The sequence below is a fragment of the Mauremys mutica genome, chromosome 12 (genome assembly GCF_020497125.1).
Source record: "Mauremys mutica isolate MM-2020 ecotype Southern chromosome 12, ASM2049712v1, whole genome shotgun sequence".
In the NCBI taxonomy this organism is placed as follows: domain Eukaryota; kingdom Metazoa; phylum Chordata; order Testudines; family Geoemydidae; genus Mauremys; species Mauremys mutica.
The window spans coordinates 69,061,016-69,082,430 of record NC_059083.1 but is presented as its reverse complement, the minus strand read 5'-3'; the positions used below and the strand labels follow the sequence as shown (position 1 = coordinate 69,082,430).

Here is a 21,415-nt window from a genome sequence, read left to right as displayed (position 1 = left end):
AAATGCTACAGCAATGCGGCTGCATCTGTGCTGTTTTAGTGCGTCAGTATAGATGCTACCTATGCTGGCAGGAAGGGTTTCCCCGTCGGCATAGGTAATCCACTTCCCTGAGAGGCGGTAGCAAAGTTGACAGAATTCTTCTGCCAGCCTATCGCTGTCTACACCAGGGGCTAGGGCCACTCAGGGGGGTGGATTTCTCACACCCTTGAGTGATGTAGCTAGGTTGCTCTAACTTTTTAGTGTAGACCTGGCCGTACTCTCATTGAATTCAATGAGACTTAGGGCTGGTCTACACAGGAAACGTACAGTGGCAGAGCTACATTTCTCGGGGATGGGGATTTTTCGTTGCCGACCTAACCCCGGTGTAGACCACGTTAGGCAGATGGAAGAATTCTTCCGTTGACCTAGCGACCGCCTCTCAGGGAGGCAGATTAATTACAGCGACTGGAGAACCTCTCCCGTCGCTGTACGAGTGTCTACACAGAAGTGCTACAGTGGCACAGCTGGAGCACAAAAGCTGTGCTGCACCTGAATACCCTGGAGGATCTGGGCCTCTGGGATCAATTTTCAGAAGTGCTGAGCACCCACAACTCTAATTGAAGTCAAAGGGAGCTATGGGCACTCAGCATCTCTGGACATCAGGCCATAAACTGCCTCTATGTTCCCATCTGTAGAATGGGAATGAAACCACTTACCCCCTTTTAACTGGGCTCAGTGAAGGTTCTGACAGGCATTCGGAGCGCCGCCGGTGGACCGTGCTAGAGAAGCATTATAGTTACCACTTAGCTTATACTTGACATTCCTCATTCCTGCTTTTTATCGAGTGCGTTTCTTGTTCTCTCATGAAATGGAATCAGCTCTTCCTTTTGCGCTAGTGAAGGTCACACCATTGCTTGCCGTTTTGAAAGCCTGGCTAGGGGCAGTGCCCTGGCCTGTGGTACACAGGAGGTCAGACTAGATGATCACAATGCTCCCTTCTAGCCTTGGAATTTAAGAAAACCCTAAAATAAGCTGCTAATAATTCTACTGTGACCCCTCCCTCCCTTGTGCTTTCCACAGTCTATATAGGACGTAGCAATATGCATTAACCTGTGTGCAAATCCGGGAGTAAAAATGCACCACACTGTGTTTGCAGCAAAGAGTCCTGTGGCACCTTATAGACTAACACACTGTGTTTGATGAGAAACACATCAGGTGTTTGATTTACCAAAGGTGCTTAGGTGGGGAACTGGAATGCAGAGGCTAGTGGTGAGCCTCGTGACCGAGGGCCCACTGAGCTCAGTGAATAGAAATAAAGACAATGTGAACAGTCACATTTTGCTGTTGCAGTCTTTGTTTCCCCCTTTGCTCACAGAGCCTGACCTAAAGCCCACCGAAGTCAATGGAAAGCCCCCCGCATTTGCTGCAACAGGCTTCGGATCCAGTCCTTCCCAAGTACAAAGATTATATAAAGATTTAAGGGCAGGTCCCAATTTTACAATCAATCCATCTTTTCTTGCTATCAAAATTCTTCATGTCACTTAACCAAGGTGATAGATTAAAGTGCAAATACCACTACCTTTACTGCTCCCATCCAACATAAATCAGTCTAAAGAAGGGTTTGGCTAGGTTCAGAGCTTGGATTCTCAGGATTGTAACCTTGTATAAAAACAAACTCCCAGTCAGGGGCAGAGAGAGCTAATGGCACTCAGAAATGCCTCTCCGAAGAGCCCCTGACACTGGCATCCCAGGGGGTACAGATCACAATTACTGCAACTAGTCTGGAAGTTGCAAGTGAGACAGGTCAAGTGAGCATGGACTTTGCCTCAGATACTTTTGCTAAGCCTTATGTCAACAAGAAATGTCAGGACAAATTACAGCTGAATAAATTAGGCACCAATAAAGTTAATTATTACTTCCATTTCAGTTTGCACCAGGAATCTCACCCAAGGAACACACCGGAGGTCCTTTCCTTTCAAATGAAAACAAGTTCTCAAACCTTCTCCCTTGTTTGCAAAAGACACTGGAGCAATGAATGATGGATGTGCGTGGGGAAGAGGAAAATGGCTTGAGAAGGTCACGCTTGAGTTGATAGGGCCTAGCTGATCAGGGAGTTCTGGAGGCCTAACACTGAGATACAAATACTAGCACTTTGCAGGCGTGTCTACACAGCAAAAACACACCCGTGGCAGCGAGTCTCAGAGCCCACGTCTACAGACTCAGGCTCGCGGGGCTCGCACTATGTTGTGTAGATGTTCCTGCTCAGGTTGGAGCTCGGGCTCTGAGACGCATCCCCCTCAGAGCCCAAGTGGGAACTTGTAAGTGGCTATTTTTAGTGTCGTAGCACAAGCCCCGTAAACCGAGTCTGTAGACCCAGTTCTGAGGGTCGCTGCCATGGGGGGAGTTAGCAGCGTAGATGCACTCTATATGTACAATGAACGTCTACACACAGCATGAGAGGGAAACTGGGATGTGGTCTCTTGTGGCAACATCATGAACTTCCCTATGAAGTCTCACTGACCAGTGATAAAGAGGCCAATAACTGATCAGCTCTGGAACATAGGAACTGCCAGACCAGATTGGACTAATGGTCCAGCTACACCAGTATCCTGCATCTGACAGAGGCCAGCATCAACTGCTTCAGAAGGTACAAGAAACCCCCTAATGGACAATGCTGGAATACCCTGCCCAGAGGGGAGGTTTCTCTCTAACCATAGACAGTTTGTTAAGCCCTGAGGCACAGAATTTATATCCCCCAAATTAGATAGGACAACAAAAATCAAAACTCTAGCTGGAAAGGAACCGGGGCTTTACAGTGGATCACAAATTGATTACGAGTCAACACTGTGATGCAGTTGTGAAAAAGGCTAATATCATTCTGGGATGTATTAAATGGAGTGACGTATGTAAGACACAGGAAGTAACTGTCCCGTTCTACTCAGCACTGGTGAGGCTTCTGCTGGAGTGCTGTGTCCAGTTCTGGGTGCCACAATTTAAGAAATATATGGACAAATTGGAGAGAATTCAGTGGAGAGCTACAACGATAGAAGGTTTAGAAAACCTGACCTATGAAGAACAGTTAAAAAAACTGGTCATTTTTAGTCCTGAGAAAAGAAAACTGAAAGGGGACCTCATTCAAATATATAACGGGCTGTTACAAAGAGAACAGTGATCAGTTGTTCTCCATGTCCACTGAAAGTAGGTCAAGAAGAATTAATCTGCAGCAAAGGAGATTTAGGTTAAACATTAGGGAAAACATTCTAAGTATAAGGGTAGTTAAGCTCTGGAACAGGCTTCCAAGGGAGGCTGTGGAATCCCCATCATTGGAGGTTTTTAAGAGCAGGTTAGATAAACATGTGTCAGAATTGGTCTAGGTCAGGTGTCGGCAACCTTCAGAAGTGGTGTGCCAAGTCTTCATTTATTCACTCTAATGTAAGGTTTCGCGTGCCAGTAATACATTTTAACATTGTTAGAAGGTCTCTTTCTATAAATCTATAATATAGAACTAAACTATTGTTGTTTGTACAGTAAATAAGGTTTTTAAAATGTTTAAGAAGCTTCATTTAAAATTAAATTGAAATGCAGGAGCCCCCCGGACCAGTGGCCAGGACCTGGGCAGTGTAAGTGCCACTGAAAATCAGCTCACGTGCCAAAGGTTGCCTACCCTAGTCTAGGTTTACTGGATCCTGGCTCAGAACAGGGGGCTGGACTTGATGATATCTCAAGGTCCTTTCTAGCCCTATAGTTCTTTAAGTCTATGTACTCATTATTCATATAAGTATCCAATCCTTTGTTGGAATCCTGTGAAGCCCTTGGCCTCAGTCATTTTAACAGGCCCTATTCGCAGCATATCAAGGGCAGGAATGCACAGGTCAGGTAAGTTTACCAGAGATAACGAGGTGGGAAGCCACCCGTTGCAAAGGAAACCAAGACACCATATCCTCCAGTCACATAAATCATGCAGTAGGCCCCCAGAAGTAACACAAACAAGATGATAAACTCCCTCTGGGACAGACAGAGTCAAAGCAGGTGCCATGTTTAAGATAATTTTTATATCTCTATAGGTGAGCAAATAGTTTACAGTGCAATTTGATTTTCATGGAACAAAGACTGAACTTGAAACATCAAGGAACATGAACTTGAAACATCAAGGAACGTAAAACTGCAGAGGAACTCACAAAGGAACAGAAGATACACAAAGCAAATTGAAAGGACGGAAGATACCACAAAACCAGTGTGCGTGACAGGGGCAGGGGAAAAGCAAGCGTCCGGGACACAAGAAGTCCCTTGTCCGGCTGTGAGGTGCAGGTGCGGTACAATCAGATGTCGGCCCATCACCAGGGCTCCATCAATCACGTTCTTCCGATGAGAGATATTCCAAGCAAAATATAGACTTCAATCTGTAAATGTCTATACAGATGGGGGAGGTGGAGGGTGGAAATGATGACAAAATGCATTGGGAGTGGAGAGAAAAAGGTTCCCTTCATCTATCCCTTGTCCTTCAAGGATATTCCAGGCTATACTCCAGTACCAAACTGGGCTGAGGGCTTTAGTTCCGTTCCAGCACCACAGGAGGGGGACTGCTTTGATACTAGATCAGTGAGCTACCCATACTAAACCAGAAAGAGGGCTACTGCACAGTGGCTGCCCATACCACAGCATGGACCTGCTCATAAGGGGAAGAACTACAGGGTGGCTGCCCCCATAACACAGCTGCCCCCTGCATACGGGTAGGGAGAATGGTTTACATGGAGTCATCTACAGCAGTGGTTCTAAAGCTAGGGATCAAGAATGGCTGTCCTTGGCGGTCTGCAGAATGAAACATTAAGGACTAAGCAGTAGGGGAGTTAGAACTTGGTCCATGAGAGGATCCCCCTTTTCCTGTGGCTCATATCTGCAACATGAGGACCTTCCAGTGGAACAGAAACACCTCTGGCTCATGCCTTAATCTACAGAACTGCAACCCTGCACTGCTGCATCAAGCATGGCACCACAATATCTTGTGACTGAGGCAGATGATCTCCCAATATCCCTGCAAACTACAGGTTCCCACACTTACCATGCCTGGGATCCAAGACAGTCTAGCTTTTTTAAACCAGAAGCCATCAAGGCCTTCTGAAGGATCCAACTTCACCCCAGCGGTCACTCCCACCAGTGTCTAGCTGCTTTTCTCCTGCTGCCTTCAACACGCTGCTTAAGACTTCCCTGAGACCTTCCTTCAACCCCTTGCCCTGAAAAACAATGCACAATTGATCCCTTCCACCATTCCCCTCATGCTATGACAACATGCCCAGCAAGGAAGGTGGGATATCGCTTTTTCCAAGGCTGGACAATGCTGTCCCTTCAATCAATGGGAAACGGCTGCTGGAGGGCGACACAAACTGTTCCTTTCTCCTTGCAAGGAAAAGTCTGCTGATGCCTCCGGGTCCAGCCCTTTCCTCCCAGCCTTTGCACTGACCCCCTTAGTCTGAGGAAGGTATTCAAAGTGGCTTTGGACACATACACTCTGGTCATTTAAAGAGCCCATCTCTAAGGGCACAGCATCATTCCAGGCCTGCAAACCTCCAGGGCAGTGAGTGACAGAGTGGGGAAGAAGGGGAAAGGGCCAAGCTTTGGACTTTGCATTGAAGCATTACAGCAACCAAAGGGGAAGGAAAGAGGGACTCAAAACACAGACATGAAGTGGATGAACAAATAGATTCCCTTTAGCATTCCCTTTTCATTCAGCTGGCAAATAAAGATCCTCCAGCCCTGCTATGGACAGTGAGGAGAGGCAGCAGCAAGATGACCTGCAACCTGATGGAGTCTTGGAATAAATTCTTTGGAAAGAACCACAAAAACGATGTATTTCTACAATAAAAAAAACCACGCACCTCCCGCAGCAGCAGCAGCAGCTTCCCTCGCTGACCCAGTTTAACTCTTTACATTCAGAGTCTTTTAATCAAATGCTGAATCTGACCAGGGGGTGAGGGAGCGGAGGTCATAGCCTCCAGCTGGTCAGGTTCAGGTTTGTCTCCAGACCGAAGCCAGGAGTGAGAGAATGACAGAAGAGCTAAGAATGGTCTGGTTTCCAGTGCAACAACCACAATGGACACTCCTTAGGCATCTTTCACTCAGGGTTCCTGGGGAGGGATAGGAAGGGAGGCGGGCTTAGGGGCCGGTATCTCTGAGCAGATCCTGATTAAAGCTTAAAATGACAGGTAGGTAAATGGAAGTGATTGTCCTTTTGGTCTCTCAGCTGGCTGTGAAATGCAGGAATAGCTGTGATGGAGCAATGCACAGCGAGGTCCTTGTTTCCAGTGTTTCTCTCTTATCAGAGGTAAGTGCCTTCTTTCATCTTAGACTCGCTGAATTTCAAATAGCTTCACATCCGTGTCATACCAGATGGGGGGATCCACATTCCTGGAAGAGAAAAAGATGGTCACGTCACTTACTATGAAACAAGCTAATGTTAATGGCACTAAAATCTTGCCAGCTGGGATAACAAGAACTGAGACATTTACCGCTTGGCAAAGAGGAGAATGCAACAGCTGTGAGCTCCCGCAAAGCCGGCACTCCTGGCCCAATGCCCTGCAGCGCCTCCTGTGAGCAGAGGCAGGGACAGGAGGAGCTGCAAGACCCCAGGCAGGCAGCACTCCTCCATCATTTCCCTGCAACACCTCCTGCTTGGAGATGCAGGCATTGGAGCAGTTGTGCTCTCCCACTGCCAGCGTGTCTACACTATTCCCTATAGCACCCGCTGCTGGAAAAGGAAAGTCATAGAGTAGCTGCAAGTTCTCCCAACACTCTACACCGGCTAAGGGAGGGAGTGTCTAGGGCTGGCTGCTCTACACACTAGGGATTTGCACCAAAACCTCGCTAGTGCTAGGAAAAGATGGGCTAAGAACGCATCTAGCTGGTTTACCTTAAATAAATAACTCCCCACATGTAGGTTCGGAACCACATGGCAGTGCCCGAGTTAGCCTGGTACTTGCGGATCAGGATGGGGTGAGGGACAGGTAACAGTCCCACTAGAGTGCCATGCTGCAAGAACTTGAGGATTTCAGATTCATCTGTGAGGCCCCTGCAGAGAGAGCGAGAACGTGAGCATCCAGGACATCATCAATTGCCATTTGTGAAATCTGCTGCAGCAGAAAGTACTGACCCAGGCAAACACATACACGTCATGCATGGACAGATACACACACACACACACACACACACACGACTCCTGAGCTGCTCCCACTGAAAAGAGGAGATCGTGTAAGTGACGAGATAAACAGTAAGCTTGGGGAGAGCTCTAGCACCTGGTATCTGCTGGAGTTGAAATCTAACTGAATGTACCACCAGAGTAAAGAAATACATGAACTGGAATTAGTGGCCTGATTTCCTGGGCTTTAAGCATACACTCAAGTCCATCCCTGGTTAAATCCTAGATTGTCTCCCAGATGACATCATAGCCTTTAGCCTCTCACAACCAACCTCCAGTCAAACCCCTGCAGCCTCCCAATTATTACATAACACAACACACTTACTTATCAATGCAGATCTTCTCCACCTGGGGAACCAGCACCTGTAAGAGCCGCATGATTGTCTGCAGAGGCAACTTCGATTTCCAAGACAGCACCTGTGGGTGAAACCCCCCCAACAAGGAGATCAGTGCCCCATGGAGAAGGGTCTGAACAGCTCATGGGTTATGTTAGTGCTTAGCATTTCAAGTATCTCTGCTTACAGTATGTTGAGTATTCAGATTTGGAAGTCCCTCAAGAGGGATGTGTAACTAGTGGGATAAACAGCGAGTCAGTGGGAATCGCTGGAGAGGGATCTGTCCACACTTAGGGTCTCTCTCTAAGGCCTATCACATTAGTACAGAAGCCTGGATATGCACCAATAGCCTGACCTAAAGCTCACTCTATGGGAGTCATTCCCCTGGCTTTGGATCAGGCCCCAAATCAGTGGAAATCTCTGCAGAGAGATTCATCTGCAGCAGTATCCTCAGCGCAGCTGGGACATCCCAGCTTTAGAAACAGGAGTTCTATCCCAATCCCCTTCCTCGGGCATTTCCCCATCCCTGCTCCTCTCACCCAGTCAGAAGTCGGCGTCCACTGCCCGCTCAAGGATGTACTGGACAGACGCCTTCGATCCCGTTTGGGCTGCAATGCCTCCTATTAATATACAATCAGAGTCAGTATGAGCATGGAATAGTTAGCAGTATCTGTTTTCTGTTGAACACCATCTCTTCCTCCTGGCCACCCTGGAGAATCACTAGGCAAAGCAGCCTGGCCATGTCCTCCGGGAAAAGGTACCACCAGCATTTCATTACCCATTGTTCGGTCTAATGCACTAGCCTTTAACTGTGAAATGGCCTGGGTTCAAAGAGAGATTAGCCAGGGGTGAAATTGCACGAGGAAGTGGCAAGGTTACAACTCTGGACACAAACCTTGATGTTGCTACTAAGCCCATGAGCAGTGGAATAGTTACAGGGACCTATATGAGGGGGAAAAGTGAGTTTGGGCCTGTGTTTTGCTTCCTTCTGATATGGAAAGAAGGTCCGAGTCATACAGGGATTAAACAAACAAAAGAGAAGCCAAAGCTTCCAAAGCAACTAGTGATTTGGGGGTGTTGCCATTTGTTGCTGCCCAACTTGAAACACCTTAACAGGGCCCAATTTTCTGAGACTGAGCTAGCAGCACTTTGTGAAAAACAAGCCAGGCCTCTTTAGGGCGTCTTCAGAGAGAAACCAAAACATAGGCCCTAAAAATCACTAGTCACTTTTGAGAGCCTTGGCCAAAGAGTTTTAAATAGTCTGATTACAAATCTCTTCCCCTCTCAGCTACTCTGGTTTTACACCCTTGAGACTAGTGCTGTCATAATCCTCCTAGTTCTGTGGTCACTCAAGAGTCTGCCATGTTTTCCTAGAAGACTAGACCTGAATCTCTCTCATTCAAAAAGCTGGGAAAATACCCCCTTTATAAAATCATTTCAGACCTTCTTTGTACAGGGTAAAAAGGAGCCCAAATGTCCTTTGCAAGTCACCTTTATATTGTCACTATTAGGGCTTAGTGTCAACACTCCCCCACTGAGTTTAATGAAACCAGTTCTCACTTCCTACGGTCATTGGCTTATCTATACTGGCAGAGGCAGTAAGCCAGCTCTGCGTGGGTTCCTGCAGGTCATCTTCACAACCAGAATCCCAGAAGTGCTGGTACTTAGGGGCAGAGGGAATGTCACTGATCCTCCACAGAGGTGTGATCATGCACACAGCTTATTCCACAGAACCCTGGCAGATGAAGGCCTAGATTTGTCCTGCTGACTCTGATGGAACTACTCGTGTGCTTAAAGACAGGTGACTCGAGGCCAAAACACACCTTATAGGATGAGGGCATCAGGAGGGTCAGGAAAACAAGTCGGGGGAATCTCAATTCTCTGGCATTCTATTTATTCTGATCTATTCAACATCTGAATGATAAGGCAGTTTTGCAATGTTTGCAGCTATAACATCCTTATAGTTCAGCTTCAGTATCCTGTTTCAATCAAGCTTCTAAAAATAAATTCATAAAAATACCCGTTTTAGCAGACCTGCCCTGGCCCCCTTCCTCTTTCTCTCTCTCTCTCATAGTCCTTTCCCACTTCCCGCCATTGCCTAGCAGCTGACTTGCTGCTGACATGTTTAGGGGACGTTGGATGGAATTATGCTGCAATATGTTAAACAAAGATGCTTTCGAGATGGTTCCCACTGATAAGAGGAGATCATTGCAGTAAGCTCAATGGAGGGTTTTAACTCAGTCAGTGTGGGCAGAAGATTGAACTTCACACTACTGGGCTAAGGGTCTTGGGAGTGGGGGGGGGAGAACATGGAAATAGCCAGTTTAGAAAAGGGACATGATTTATGCAAGTGTTCCCTGCTCCCGCTGTTTAGATGGTCTGAACCAACTAGATCAATGTGGATCCATGGAGACAGGCATGTGCCCAAACTGAAGTACCATGTGACTGTACTGTTATAACCCTGACCCTTCCTCACCCCACCACTCCCTAGGTTTTGCTGCTCATCTCATCGAGTCTACTGTTTGGCCTCAGCCCTGCCAACACTTAGGTATGCAAGTAGTCCCCAGGGACTCATGCACATAGTTACTCACATGTGTAGGTGTCTGCAGGATTGGGCTCCATGGCCCCAGTCCTGCCTTTTGAGACCCGTGATCAGACCCCCTAAGCCCATGTATAACTAAAGCCACAGAGAGTCATTAGAGGGGAAGGGGTCCCTTGCTCAGTGCATTAGACCGCAATGGTGCCTTTGAGCTGCTAAATCTTGTGATGCAGGAGTTGTTCAGCGGTAGGCAGCCAGCTGGCAAGGGAAAGGGAATTTGCGGCAGCCCAAGTGCAAATAAGCAGCAGCCTAGCCAGAGCTCCCCATGATGGTCATTGGACTGGGTCCTATGCAACCATCAAGGTGCCCATGTTGGAAGGTTTCACACATCTCAAAGTCCCGTCCCAAGCAGCCACGGGGATGAGGGGACAAGGGCCATGAACGGCCTGTGATCTTTAAGGCAAATCTGTGACAAAGTTTCAGACCGAGAAAGCAGTTTACATTTCTCAGGGAAAAGTGAAGAAACTGGATTTGTTTTAAAGGAGAGCTGAGATCAGCCTTGACAGCTTCACTCTAAGCAGAGGTTGCCTGTGTTTGAAAGAGCAGAATGCTAAGACAATCCAGGGCTACTGGTCCATGACTAGGGCTCTTAGGTACTAATACAAATACTAACTTCACTGCAGATGGAGTTTTACTTTAACAAGGTTTGCCCTAGGCAGGTTCCAACACATACATACCAAACCAAACCACTGCCCCCTGCCCACTTCGGTTCTACACTGGGTGAATTTATATCGGTGCGATTGACCAGCCATTCCAAACAAGGCTCAGGGAACCCAGAAGAGAAGCTGGGGAAAGGTCACATATTGCACAAGGGATAGTCTTGCCCTCCAGTTGCCGGAGGTGCAACGTCAATAGGGAAGCAAAACACCATGGTGGATCATGAATAGGAGAACCGTGTTTTCTCAAATGCAAAACAACCCAAAATAAAATGAAAAACTATTCAAATGACATAAAACGAAAGCTCCACTGCGGTGACTCCTGTAGCTCCTGTCCGCGGGGCTGGGCCCGGCTCCCTGCTCCAGACCCTGCGATGTGGCACTGCCAGGTCACACCACCGAGAGTGGGGAGTCAGCCCCAGCCCTGCAGGACAGGAACTGCCACTACAGCATGAGTGTGGGGCAGTTTGCTCTACACCTTACCCCCCATAGTGCCTCACACCCCCAGGGGGCAGGACGCCAGGATAAAATGAAATAGCAAGAAATTCTTGAAAACTAAAATGAAAGATTATAACAAAACTTAGAAGAATTTCCCGCTCTAGGAACGAGTGCTTACGCAGAGCCATGTCTATAAACATGCCTTCCCTATCAGGGAGAGGGCCCACATGACAGCACACGAGGTGTGCCCTGAGAAAGAGCCTCAGGGTTTGCAGTATTGCACGGAAAGGGCTGGCTGAAGAATTAATGGCATGCAATAAAAGGGCAGACTGGCTCTGCTGGAACTGGAATAGTGCAGCTTGGTGGCTCTTGACGGGAAAGTAGCAGGACGACTCTGTGACAAAGGCCTGGGAGTCCAGCACTATGGAGATTCACAGAGCGTGAAGCGTCTCCTTAGCACAAACGGTGGAACTGCTGCTGCGTTAGATGAAAGTCTCAGTCAAGCCCTGTAGGGAGAGAAGGCAAGGCTGGCAGCTTCTGTGCCACAGTGTCCTTGGGCTACGGGTGTTTTTAAATTCTACAGCTTTGCAATCTGCTTTAGGACCACAGACTTTACCCCTTGGACGAAGGCCATCCTGTCAGGGCCTCTCCTTTGGGGTTCATAGACTTTCACCCATTCGGTGCTGTTTTACAGACCTTTCCATGCAGGAGAGGAGCACAGGGCCTTACCCCGCTCCAGGACTCTGTGTCACTAATGACCGCAGCCGGGCTACCCTCCGAAGGAGACTGTGAAGACTCTGGCTCTAGGGAGCGCATGGTCCCGTCTTCCGATACCTGCGATTTCTCTGTGAGCTTGTCAATGCCTGAATTCAGAGGGAGAGTTAGAAAGTCTAAGCAAGAGCTCTGAAGTGGCCTATCCTTCAGGTCATACAAAAACAAATTCCCTGCACTTCTGTTTCCATCTGAAATGCTCTCCCTTTACCTATATGGGATGATGGTTATGGCAAAGGAGTGACTGTGTCTACAGGAGCGAGAGTCACTGGTATAACATCAGGTGTGAATCCAAACCGATAAACTGGGGCCCAAGGCTGTGTGGAGCCTCCATTCAGCCTAAGAGTGGCTTATTTCAGTTGAGTTAAACCCGTCCCTAAGTGAATTAGGCTAAACTGCATCGAGCCACTCTTACCCTGAGAAAAGTGTGCCCACAGCTTTCTGCCCTACTAGAACATAAGAACGGCCAGACTGAGTCAGACCAAAGATCCACCTAGCCCAGTATCCTGTCTACCAACAGTGGCCAGTGCCAGGTGCCCCAGAATGAATGATGATTATCTGTTCTGTTCAAGTGATCCATCCCGTTGCCCATTCCCAGCTTCTGACAAACAGAGGCTAGGGACACCATCCCTGCCCATCCTGGCTAATAGCCATTGATGGAGCTATCCTCCATGAATTTATCTAGTGCTTTACTGAACCCTGTTATAGTCTTGGCCTTCACAACATCCTCTGGCAAGGAGTTCCACAGGTTGTCTGTGCATTGTGTGAAGAAATACTTCCTTTTGTTTGTTTTAAATCTGCTGCCTATTAATTTTAATACCACTTCCTTATTTACTTCCTCCACACCAGTCATGATTATATAGACCTATATCATATCCCCCTTAGTCCTCTCTTTTCCTAGCTGAAAAGTCACAGTCTTATTAATCTCTCCTCATATGGAAGCTGTTCCATACCCCTAATCATTTTTGTTTCCCCTTTCTGAACCTTTTCAGATTCCAATATCTCGTCTGAGATGGGGAGACCACATTTGATTGCAGTATTTAAGATGGGGGCGTACCATTAATTTATATAAAGGCAAAACAATATTTTCTGTCTTATCTATCCCTTTCATGATGATTCCCAACATTCTCTTAGCTTTTTTGACTGCCGCTGCACATTATTAACATCTGCTCAATTTTTAAACAGATATAGTTACACTGGTGCAACTTGCTCCCACAGACAAGCCCTTAGACTTTTCCAAAACCCAGGCAAAGGCTGAGTCCTGGCCACATCTTGTAGAGAAGGCCTCTAGACCCTCCTCACCAAACCCCCACTGTAAAAGTGAGCCAAGGCTGACCTGGAGTTGCCACCAGACTAGTCTTCAGTGTCCCTGGCTCAGCAGGAGCAGCTGGGCGGGACCCTTCCATGGAGAGCCCATCTTGGGAGTTGGTGCGAGAAATAGGCTCTGGAGTCTTCTTCTTGCGCTGCAGAGCTTTCTGGATGGACTGAGCATCCGTGGGCAAGTTGGCCAGCTGGTGAAACACATTCCGCTTGCGGATGATGGCGTAGACCAAGTTGGAGTTCCCTGGGAATCACAGCAACAAAATGAGCAGAGAGAAAAGATTCCAAGATCTCTAACATGATCTACCACCAGGAACCTGGGCATCCCAAAGGGAACACAGTAACCCAACGTGCATTAGCAGGGCACCTGGCAGTTCAGAAAGCCTCACTTCAACCTGCAAAAGAGGAAAACTGGACTTGCGCCCTTTGTGACACACAAAGATCTGAGAAATTCAGATCCTGTCTAGGCTGGAAGATATTATGATTAATTATAAGGTTATGTCACGGAAATCATGGATTCTGTGACTTCCAGAGACCTCCATGACATTTTTAGCTTCAGCCCCAGGGTGGTGGGAGCAGAGCTATCAGCTGGTGAGGGGCACCTGGAGCTCCCAGCCACCGTGGGCAGAGGCGGGGGCATCCCGAGCTCTGAGCCACCATGGGTGTTGGGAACTCTGGAGCCATCAACCACTGGGGCTGCAGTGGGGACCCTGGAGCTGTCAGCTGCTGGGGCTTCAGCAGGGACCTCAGAGCCGTCAGCCGCTGTGGCAGTGGGTGCTGGACTCACAGTACTGCAACAGGGCTGGGGCTCTCTTCCTCTCACAGGGCTCGGGCTTCAGTCATCCCCTCTCAGACTCCCTTCTATTATTTTTAGTAAAAGTCACAGACAGGTCATGGGTTTCAGTGAATTTCTGTTTATTGCCCGCAACCTCTCCGTGACTTTTACTAAAAATAACCGTGACACAAGCTTTACCTTCACTGTGACGATTAGAGAACTAGTGAAATGAGGACATCACAAGAGTCAAGAAAGTGACATTTTAATAACAGAGAAGAAGGGATTTTTGGTCAGACTGTTTAAAACTGTTTTCTGTTAACACAAACTTAATTCAAGTGCCTAGTTAACATTTTAGAGAAAGAATGTCTTTGTTAATGACCCCGCATTCTCCCTCTTCGATTAAGAGCTCCAAAAGAAAAAAACAAAAACAAAAAACCCCACAGGGAAGACCAGAGTCAAGATGCCTGATATTCCCAAGGGGAAAATAAAACAATTAAAAAGAAAAAAAACCCACACATACACCCACATCCCCATCATGGACTGTTTTTACCCACCACAAAGCACTATAAAAGGGCACAACTCCATTTGTTAAAACAGTCACTTGTAGAAAAATGGGACTCCCTTTTCCAGTTCTTTTTTATTTTTGAAATCACTGCACTAACTCCAAACAGGAGAGTCCAGGAGCCGCTAGGAAGCTGTCAGACCCCATTCCATTTCTGCACAAGTCAGAATGGTGGACGGGGCTGGAACTCGTTCAGTAAATATTCAACCTCCTCCAAGCAACGAGGAGTTTCTCCTCTAACTGAGGAACATTTCAAACACCCGGAGCTGCAGAGCTAGGAGGCACATTTAAAAACTCAACAAAAAGGTGGGGAGGCCGTTTTCCTCCCTCCCCTACAAAGCTGAACAATTTAAGCAGTTTGATTCCATCACTAAACCATGTTTCTGGGTATTCCCACCCCCCTCACACACACTCACTATACCCATCATTTGTGTCTTACACTTCAAGGGAGGTATCCTGCTCACCCTATCATCCATCTCTGGCCCTGTCTGTACAGGGGTTTTCTTTGTACTGGTAACTAGCAAAGCCCCATTTTGCACCAATATGGTGTGTCTACATTAGGGCTTGGCACCAGAGTAGCTACATCAGTGCAAACTTCTCTAATCTAGACAAGCCTGCTGCGAGCTGGTTTCTGCACCATCTTTCTTGGGCAAAGGAGAGTGAACAGTTTGTATCTCAGAGCAACATTTTCTCTGAAATTCCTCCCTAGGCAACTTGGGCTGAGACAGCAGAACAAAGTCAGGGCTGGCTCACCTTTAGCCACTTACCGTCAAACTGGTACTGGATGATGTTATTGAAAACCTCCAGCAGGAAGAAGATGAGATGGTGGTTCTGGACCGTGGAGAAGAGGAACCAGGTGGTGGAAAAGGCCTCCAGGAGGTGCAGCAGCTTGTTGGCAGCAACCATGGAAAGAGATTTCAGGTAGGGAGACACTATGGGAAGGGAAAAGGGAGGAATGGGCAGAATGGAGAGAGAAGGCTGATCAGCAGGAGCAGGTTAGTTGATAAGAAAGTCCCACTGTAAGTCCTCCCTGATCTGCCCACATACTCCTTACTGACAAGTCTCATGGGAAATAAGAGGGATGAACCCAACAGGGTCCTACAGAAATCACTCTAAAAACCTACAGAATTGAAGAGAGAGGGAGAGATTCTCTCTATAGGCTTTTTAGAAAAATCATCCTATAGAAGAGACATCACTGGCTATAATTCAGACCCAGCTACAGTACCTTCGTCGGAAAACCACTGGCGCCACCTGCTGAAGAAGAGTTAGTATTATCCCTCTTCAGTCCTGTCCCAAACACTTCATTTAGCTCTTTTTGCCCTTGTTTAGGTTACCCCTCTGGGCCCTTCTTCCCACCCTCCTCTGCAGGGAAAGCTCCCAGGGGGAGGGGTCTAATTCAACAGCCATCCAGCTCCAGCCAGCACTCCTTCCACCCAGCCCCATTTCCACAGGTCCCTCTCCAGTGAAGTGGTGAATTTCCAGATCAGCTTTACCCCAAAAGCTGCAGCCCTGCAGCACCTTGCTGCCCTGACCTCTATGCTGGCTACAAGTTAAACTGGAACATCAAATGCTACCAAACCTAGGCAAGTTAGGTTCCTACAATCACATTACCAGGAAAACCCAGATCCCTCCCTCCAGAGACTGCTTTACTCTGAGTCAGGGCTGCTTACCATTCACGATGATGGTGAGCAGGCAGTCGAAGAGGGGCTGCAGTCGCTGGTGCCCGCTGGTTATGATCTTGTGAAAGACCTACAGCAAGGAAGGACTTGAGCAATGGGAGAGCCAGCACAGCTGCACTGTTGAAACAACTATCCCCACAAATACCAGTCCCACCCCCATGCTAATAGCTTCCTGACAACATTCATTCCTAGGCTGGGCCCGTGTACTCTGCAATTACACAGGCATGGAATGCAGCCCTTGCTGTAGACTTGTGCTCCAGGAGTCTAAGCTTTCATTTATACAGGCTCCTTTCCAGCCCTTACAGTTAAGGGCACATTAAAAACAGAAACTGAGCGCAAGCTGACACGGTGCCATCTTCCTGAAGTCTGCAGACAACCTGAAATAAGAGAGGTGTGACCTGCCCTATTAATCTCAATAAGGTGTTAACCCTGAAACCTAGTGATGGCATTTAAACACCAATCTGAGCTAACAATTTCACTGCCAATTTTAGCAGAAACATCCAGTTAATGTGCTTATCCCACAATCTCAAACTGACTCCCATGCCTCCCCAAGTGCCAAAAGCCTCAACTGCCCCCTAACCAGCCGAGAGAAACTTCATCTTGCCCCCGACCTGACTCCATTACAGTAATGCATTGTCAACACAAGAGTCTGCAGCCCACTGAAAAGTTAGATGCGGTATAAAAGAAATTGAATTTAATATAAAATAAATAGCAAGGGGGACACTTTACTGGCTGGGTTATTCATTTTCATATTTCATTCAGTATAGGCCTCCATTTTTTAAGTCTATCTGAAGCTGGTGCAGAAACTCTGCTCTGCTGTACTAGAGCACAACAGAAACCATGGGGCTTTGCAGCAGATTTCAGTCCCAGCTGCCCGAGTACACGGGCTTTGCTCACAGGCATTTCTATGGTGCTCAGCACCTCATACACATCAATGAGTGAATTTAACCTCACAATAGCCGTATGAGGTGGGGGTAAGTCCCCACTTTTTACTTGTCCCCATTTTTACAGCTGGGGAAACTGAGGCATGGAGAAGTGAAATGACTTGTTCCAGGTCATTTGTTTTAAAACACAAAACCATCATTCCCTTTCCTAAGGACCAGTTCTGCCCCAGTAGTGCTAACCCAACCCCACCCCATCACTTCTTTGGGACGCCTGTACCCTGGCCTTTGGAATAACCATCCTCTAACAAAACCTCTCCTCTCATGCTCCTTGCAAGACTTATCTTCTCACTTAGTGGAATGCAAGGATCCCACTAATGCTCAGACACTTCAGTGACAGGCACCCAGGTCTTTCTGGTTCCTCACTGGCTGGCAGCCTAGGGTGTACCAGCGTTCGGAGGGTAAAAGCAGGAAGGGGATTGGTGAAGCGTGGCTGGATGAAGCAGGAGCTAGCAGAGGCAGGCAGTGCCAGCCAGAGCCATACTCACTATAATGAGAAGATCCGCGTGCGTCCCTGTGAAGACGGGGATGTCCATGGGCACTCGCACTGAGTACGGCTTGTTCAGGCGGACACCAAAGTTACGTTCCCCACTGAGCAGCAGTAGGATGAAGACGCCGATGTGCATCAGTCCCACTCGAGCTGCAGAAAGAAGCACAATGCTGAAGCCGGCTGGCCAATGGAGAAGGAAGAGCAGGGAGAAGAGCGAGACCAAAGGAGAAACCACAACATAACCCAACTGCCCATACAGGGGCTCTGCATGGGAGGACCCTATCTCCATCTCCTGCAGCAGCACAGGAGGGCAAGGAAACAACCTACTGCCAGAAAATCCTGCTGCCTCCAGGAATGGAGCTGGAAGAGGAAGGTAACAAATCTCTCCTGCTTCCACCAGCCTGGGGTCCAGAACATTTCTGAGGTCGGCCCCAGGATACTGAAGGATTCGCATGGACTCATTTTTTCCTCCATGAAATTCTTGTGTGAGGCCTAAAGTCTCTGAATTGCAGACACCTGCCCTCATCCTCCTCTCACTTACACCAGTTTAACCATAGTAATTTTAGTGGAGAAACCCCTGATTTACGGGGGTGGGGAGGTGAGAGCAGAAGTGGGACCCACTGTCTGTCGCTCTCTCCAGAGGATCAGGGACACTCTTCCAGACTTGAATCTGCAGCCCAAGGCTTTGGAACAGCGGATATAGAACTTACATTGATCTGCTCTGGCATCGTTGAGAAAGTAGAGGATCGGAACCAGGATGTCAAGCACATCGCTGCTCTTCAGCACGAAGAAGAGGAATTTCTGAAAGAGAGGGAAGGAGGTAAGATGATCTCAGACAGGTTCTGTTTTCTCCAGAAACTGTGCTGTCGGAGGTCCTGGTATCAGCCCTGACAAGTCAGTCAAAGGTGCTTTCACATCCCAGCTAGAAAAAGGAGACCGACACCTAGACCTGCATTTCCAGAAGTGGCTGTTAGTTTGAGTTATCTAGGGCCTGATTTTCAGAGGGACTGAGGATCTGTAGGTCCCACTGGGAGGCTCCATGTGTCTCAAGATGTGCACCTAAAATCTGAGGCATCTAAATCAGCGGCTGCTTTTTAAAATGTGACTCTTTAGTCGCTGATCCCAGCCACCAGTTAATGAGAAAGGAAAGGAACAGGGCAGCCTCTCTGCTGGGTCTAGCCATCCAGGCCTGCATGTGTCCTGCTTCTGGGGGAGCAATCCAGCCCTTCTGTCTCGTGGGGATTTAATCCTTTTACTTTTAAAATCTTGTTAGAATTTTTTCACGCACTGCTCTGGGTTTCACCCTAGTCCTTGGTCAGAGGAGTCAGAGCCCAGCTGTCATAAGATCACCCTTAACCCCTCAGAGGGACCGGCATAACAAGTCAGATGTTCACATCTTCCTTCTCATCAGGGACCAATGCACCCAGAGCTCCATGGTTTATGTAGTCACCACTAACTGCTGGGCAGGGGCCAATGCAACCGGAGGTCATGCTTCATGTAATCACCCCGAGCCACTTTCCAGGTGTCAGCACAGCCAGAGCTCCTTGTGTCACGTGATCACCCCTAACCTCTCAGCTCAACCAACCACGTACATCACATGCTCACCCCTAAACGCTTGAAATTTCATTAGTCTAAAAAGACCCATCTTTGGGCACAAGCTCGGGGCTCCCCAGAAACCCTCTGTTTTCTGAGGTCACCAAGCCCCTCTCCTATTTCTGTTCCCACCTCCTGGTTCCAACACTGACTCATAATCTCTGTCTCCCTCCCCACACAATGCTAATTTATCTCCACCTTATTAAAGTCGCAGAGTTTCCAGAAGAGAACAAGGAGCTCCTGATGGAATTGGATCTTCTTGGCTGAGTTTGGCAGGTAGGTCTGGACCAGTGGGTTCGAAAGCAGACGTGCCACTCCTTTGAGGATGAACTGGAAGTCCTAGGACACACAACCGAGAGGGTAAAGAAACACCAACGTGTGGTGGCCTGAGTTAACCTAATATACAGGAAATCAATCAGGAAGGATCTTAATGAAGGAGCTCCTTACCTCCTCTCTGTGTATCCTAGACAAATAATTCACAAACAGGTTGTCTGGCCCTGGAGGCTGCATTAAAAGAAAATTTAAGAACCCCATATTAGTAACAGAATTTCCTTGGGAAGCCAAGTGTAAGCACACAGCAAGGGGATGCTCACCATCGCCACCAGCCAAACCACCAACAACAACTGGGGCCGTGGGCTAGTGACACTCGCATCAGCTCTCGGATTGTCAGCTTCTCAGTGAGTGACCCAAATACTTCCATTTCTAAATGCCAGGAGACTGGATGGCTCGAGGGATTGGGAACGGGGTAAGGGACTTTCACCTACAAGCCACTGTGACCAAAGTCATTCTCACCTGATGGCTGTTCAGTGGCCTATGGGAAATAGGTTGGACTGTGTCAGACTGGGTCCTAGTAGACAAGTGTCCACAGCATAAATCCCACCTCAATTGGCCCCAGAGAGGAGCAGAGAGGCCAAACGGGGTCGTGGGGAGGGACTGGACTTCTCTGTAGCCTTAAAGATGGCCTCTTCAGGTCAGTATGGGGAGACCTGTACTGCCTGTGCTGTATATAAAGAGAGGACTGCAGCCTTCTGGGACTTGAGGCTGCTGGCATCACTCACCAGCATTACCCATCCACACACCTGCACTGTAGGATATGAGAAAGAGTGTCCTAGCTGGGACGAGACACAAATGTGGGTCTAGAGAAGCCCTTGGTAGAGAGGAGGCAGCATCAGAAAGACCTAGAAAAAAGATCTGCTGCAAAGACACTAGAGATGGGGGGGCAAGGGCGAGAGAGGAACCTGGTGTAACTTACATCCACGTCATCCATGGCGGTGCCGGTAGTGGTGCCATCCACTGTGGGGCTTGAGCTGGTGGAGGCGTCGTAGTCCAAAGTGACTATCAGCACCTGGGCCGCCTCCTCCACGAGGGGCTCCCGATAGTCGGAGAAGAGCAGGTGGTTGTAGGGGATCCCGTAACCCACTGGGTCGTAGGCACAGACGATATTCAAGAGCGAGGTGAAGAGCGGCAGTGCATGCCTGCAAGAGAACTCCAGAGACTTAGGCTACGTCTACACTACAAACTACTCCAGTATAACTCATGATCCACACCCCTGAGCAACGTAAGTTACACCAACCTAAGCGCAGGTGTGGACAGTGCTATGTCAGCGGGAGAGCTTCTCCCACCAACACAGCTACTGCCTCTCGCAGAGGCCGAAGTTATTAAACCAGTGGGAGAGTGTCTTCACTAGAAGTGCTACAGCAGCGCCACTGTAGCTGCTGTAGTGTAGAAATAGCCTCAGAGAGAGGCCGCAGAAGGTACTTACCCTGCACACTCAATATCCTGATCAATGCCCTTCCAAAAGGAAGCAAGCTTCCTACGCAGAGCACAACCACCAGCTTAGTTTGAGAATCTACACAGCCATATTCAGGTGTGTGGGTGGAGGAGGAGTCACTTATAACAGTGTATACACAGCAGTCAGAATATGGGACTCACAGACAGAGTGTGGGTAAGAAAGACAGGGCAGGCTCTCAATTTAAGTCCTTACCATGCAGGACATGGGAGCCATCTGTCTCAAAGATCTGGCAATGACTTACTGAGTCTTTCACCTCTACAGCAGATTATTGGTTCAAATCCACAGCAAATAAAAAG

General features: G+C 48.2%; 1 protein-coding gene across 1 annotated transcript in view; it reads right to left on the bottom strand.

The window, feature by feature from the left end:
• Nucleotides 1–4,011: 4,011 nt before the first annotated feature.
• Nucleotides 4,012–21,415, bottom strand: part of HID1 (HID1 domain containing) — a 44,353-nt gene continuing 26,949 nt past the window's right edge. Inside the window, exons 7-19 of the mRNA XM_044981884.1 lie at nt 20,580–20,802; nt 19,775–19,831; nt 19,526–19,666; nt 18,445–18,535; nt 17,733–17,884; nt 16,295–16,373; nt 15,392–15,556; nt 13,304–13,531; nt 11,893–12,059; nt 8,043–8,123; nt 7,494–7,585; nt 6,884–7,042; nt 4,012–6,381 (exon numbers count right to left, since the gene is read on the bottom strand). Coding sequence (XP_044837819.1) covers nt 6,318–6,381; nt 6,884–7,042; nt 7,494–7,585; nt 8,043–8,123; nt 11,893–12,059; nt 13,304–13,531; nt 15,392–15,556; nt 16,295–16,373; nt 17,733–17,884; nt 18,445–18,535; nt 19,526–19,666; nt 19,775–19,831; nt 20,580–20,802 — 1,699 coding nt within the window. The 3' untranslated portion in view covers nt 4,012–6,317. The remainder of the gene's footprint in view (nt 6,382–6,883; nt 7,043–7,493; nt 7,586–8,042; nt 8,124–11,892; nt 12,060–13,303; nt 13,532–15,391; nt 15,557–16,294; nt 16,374–17,732; nt 17,885–18,444; nt 18,536–19,525; nt 19,667–19,774; nt 19,832–20,579; nt 20,803–21,415) is intronic.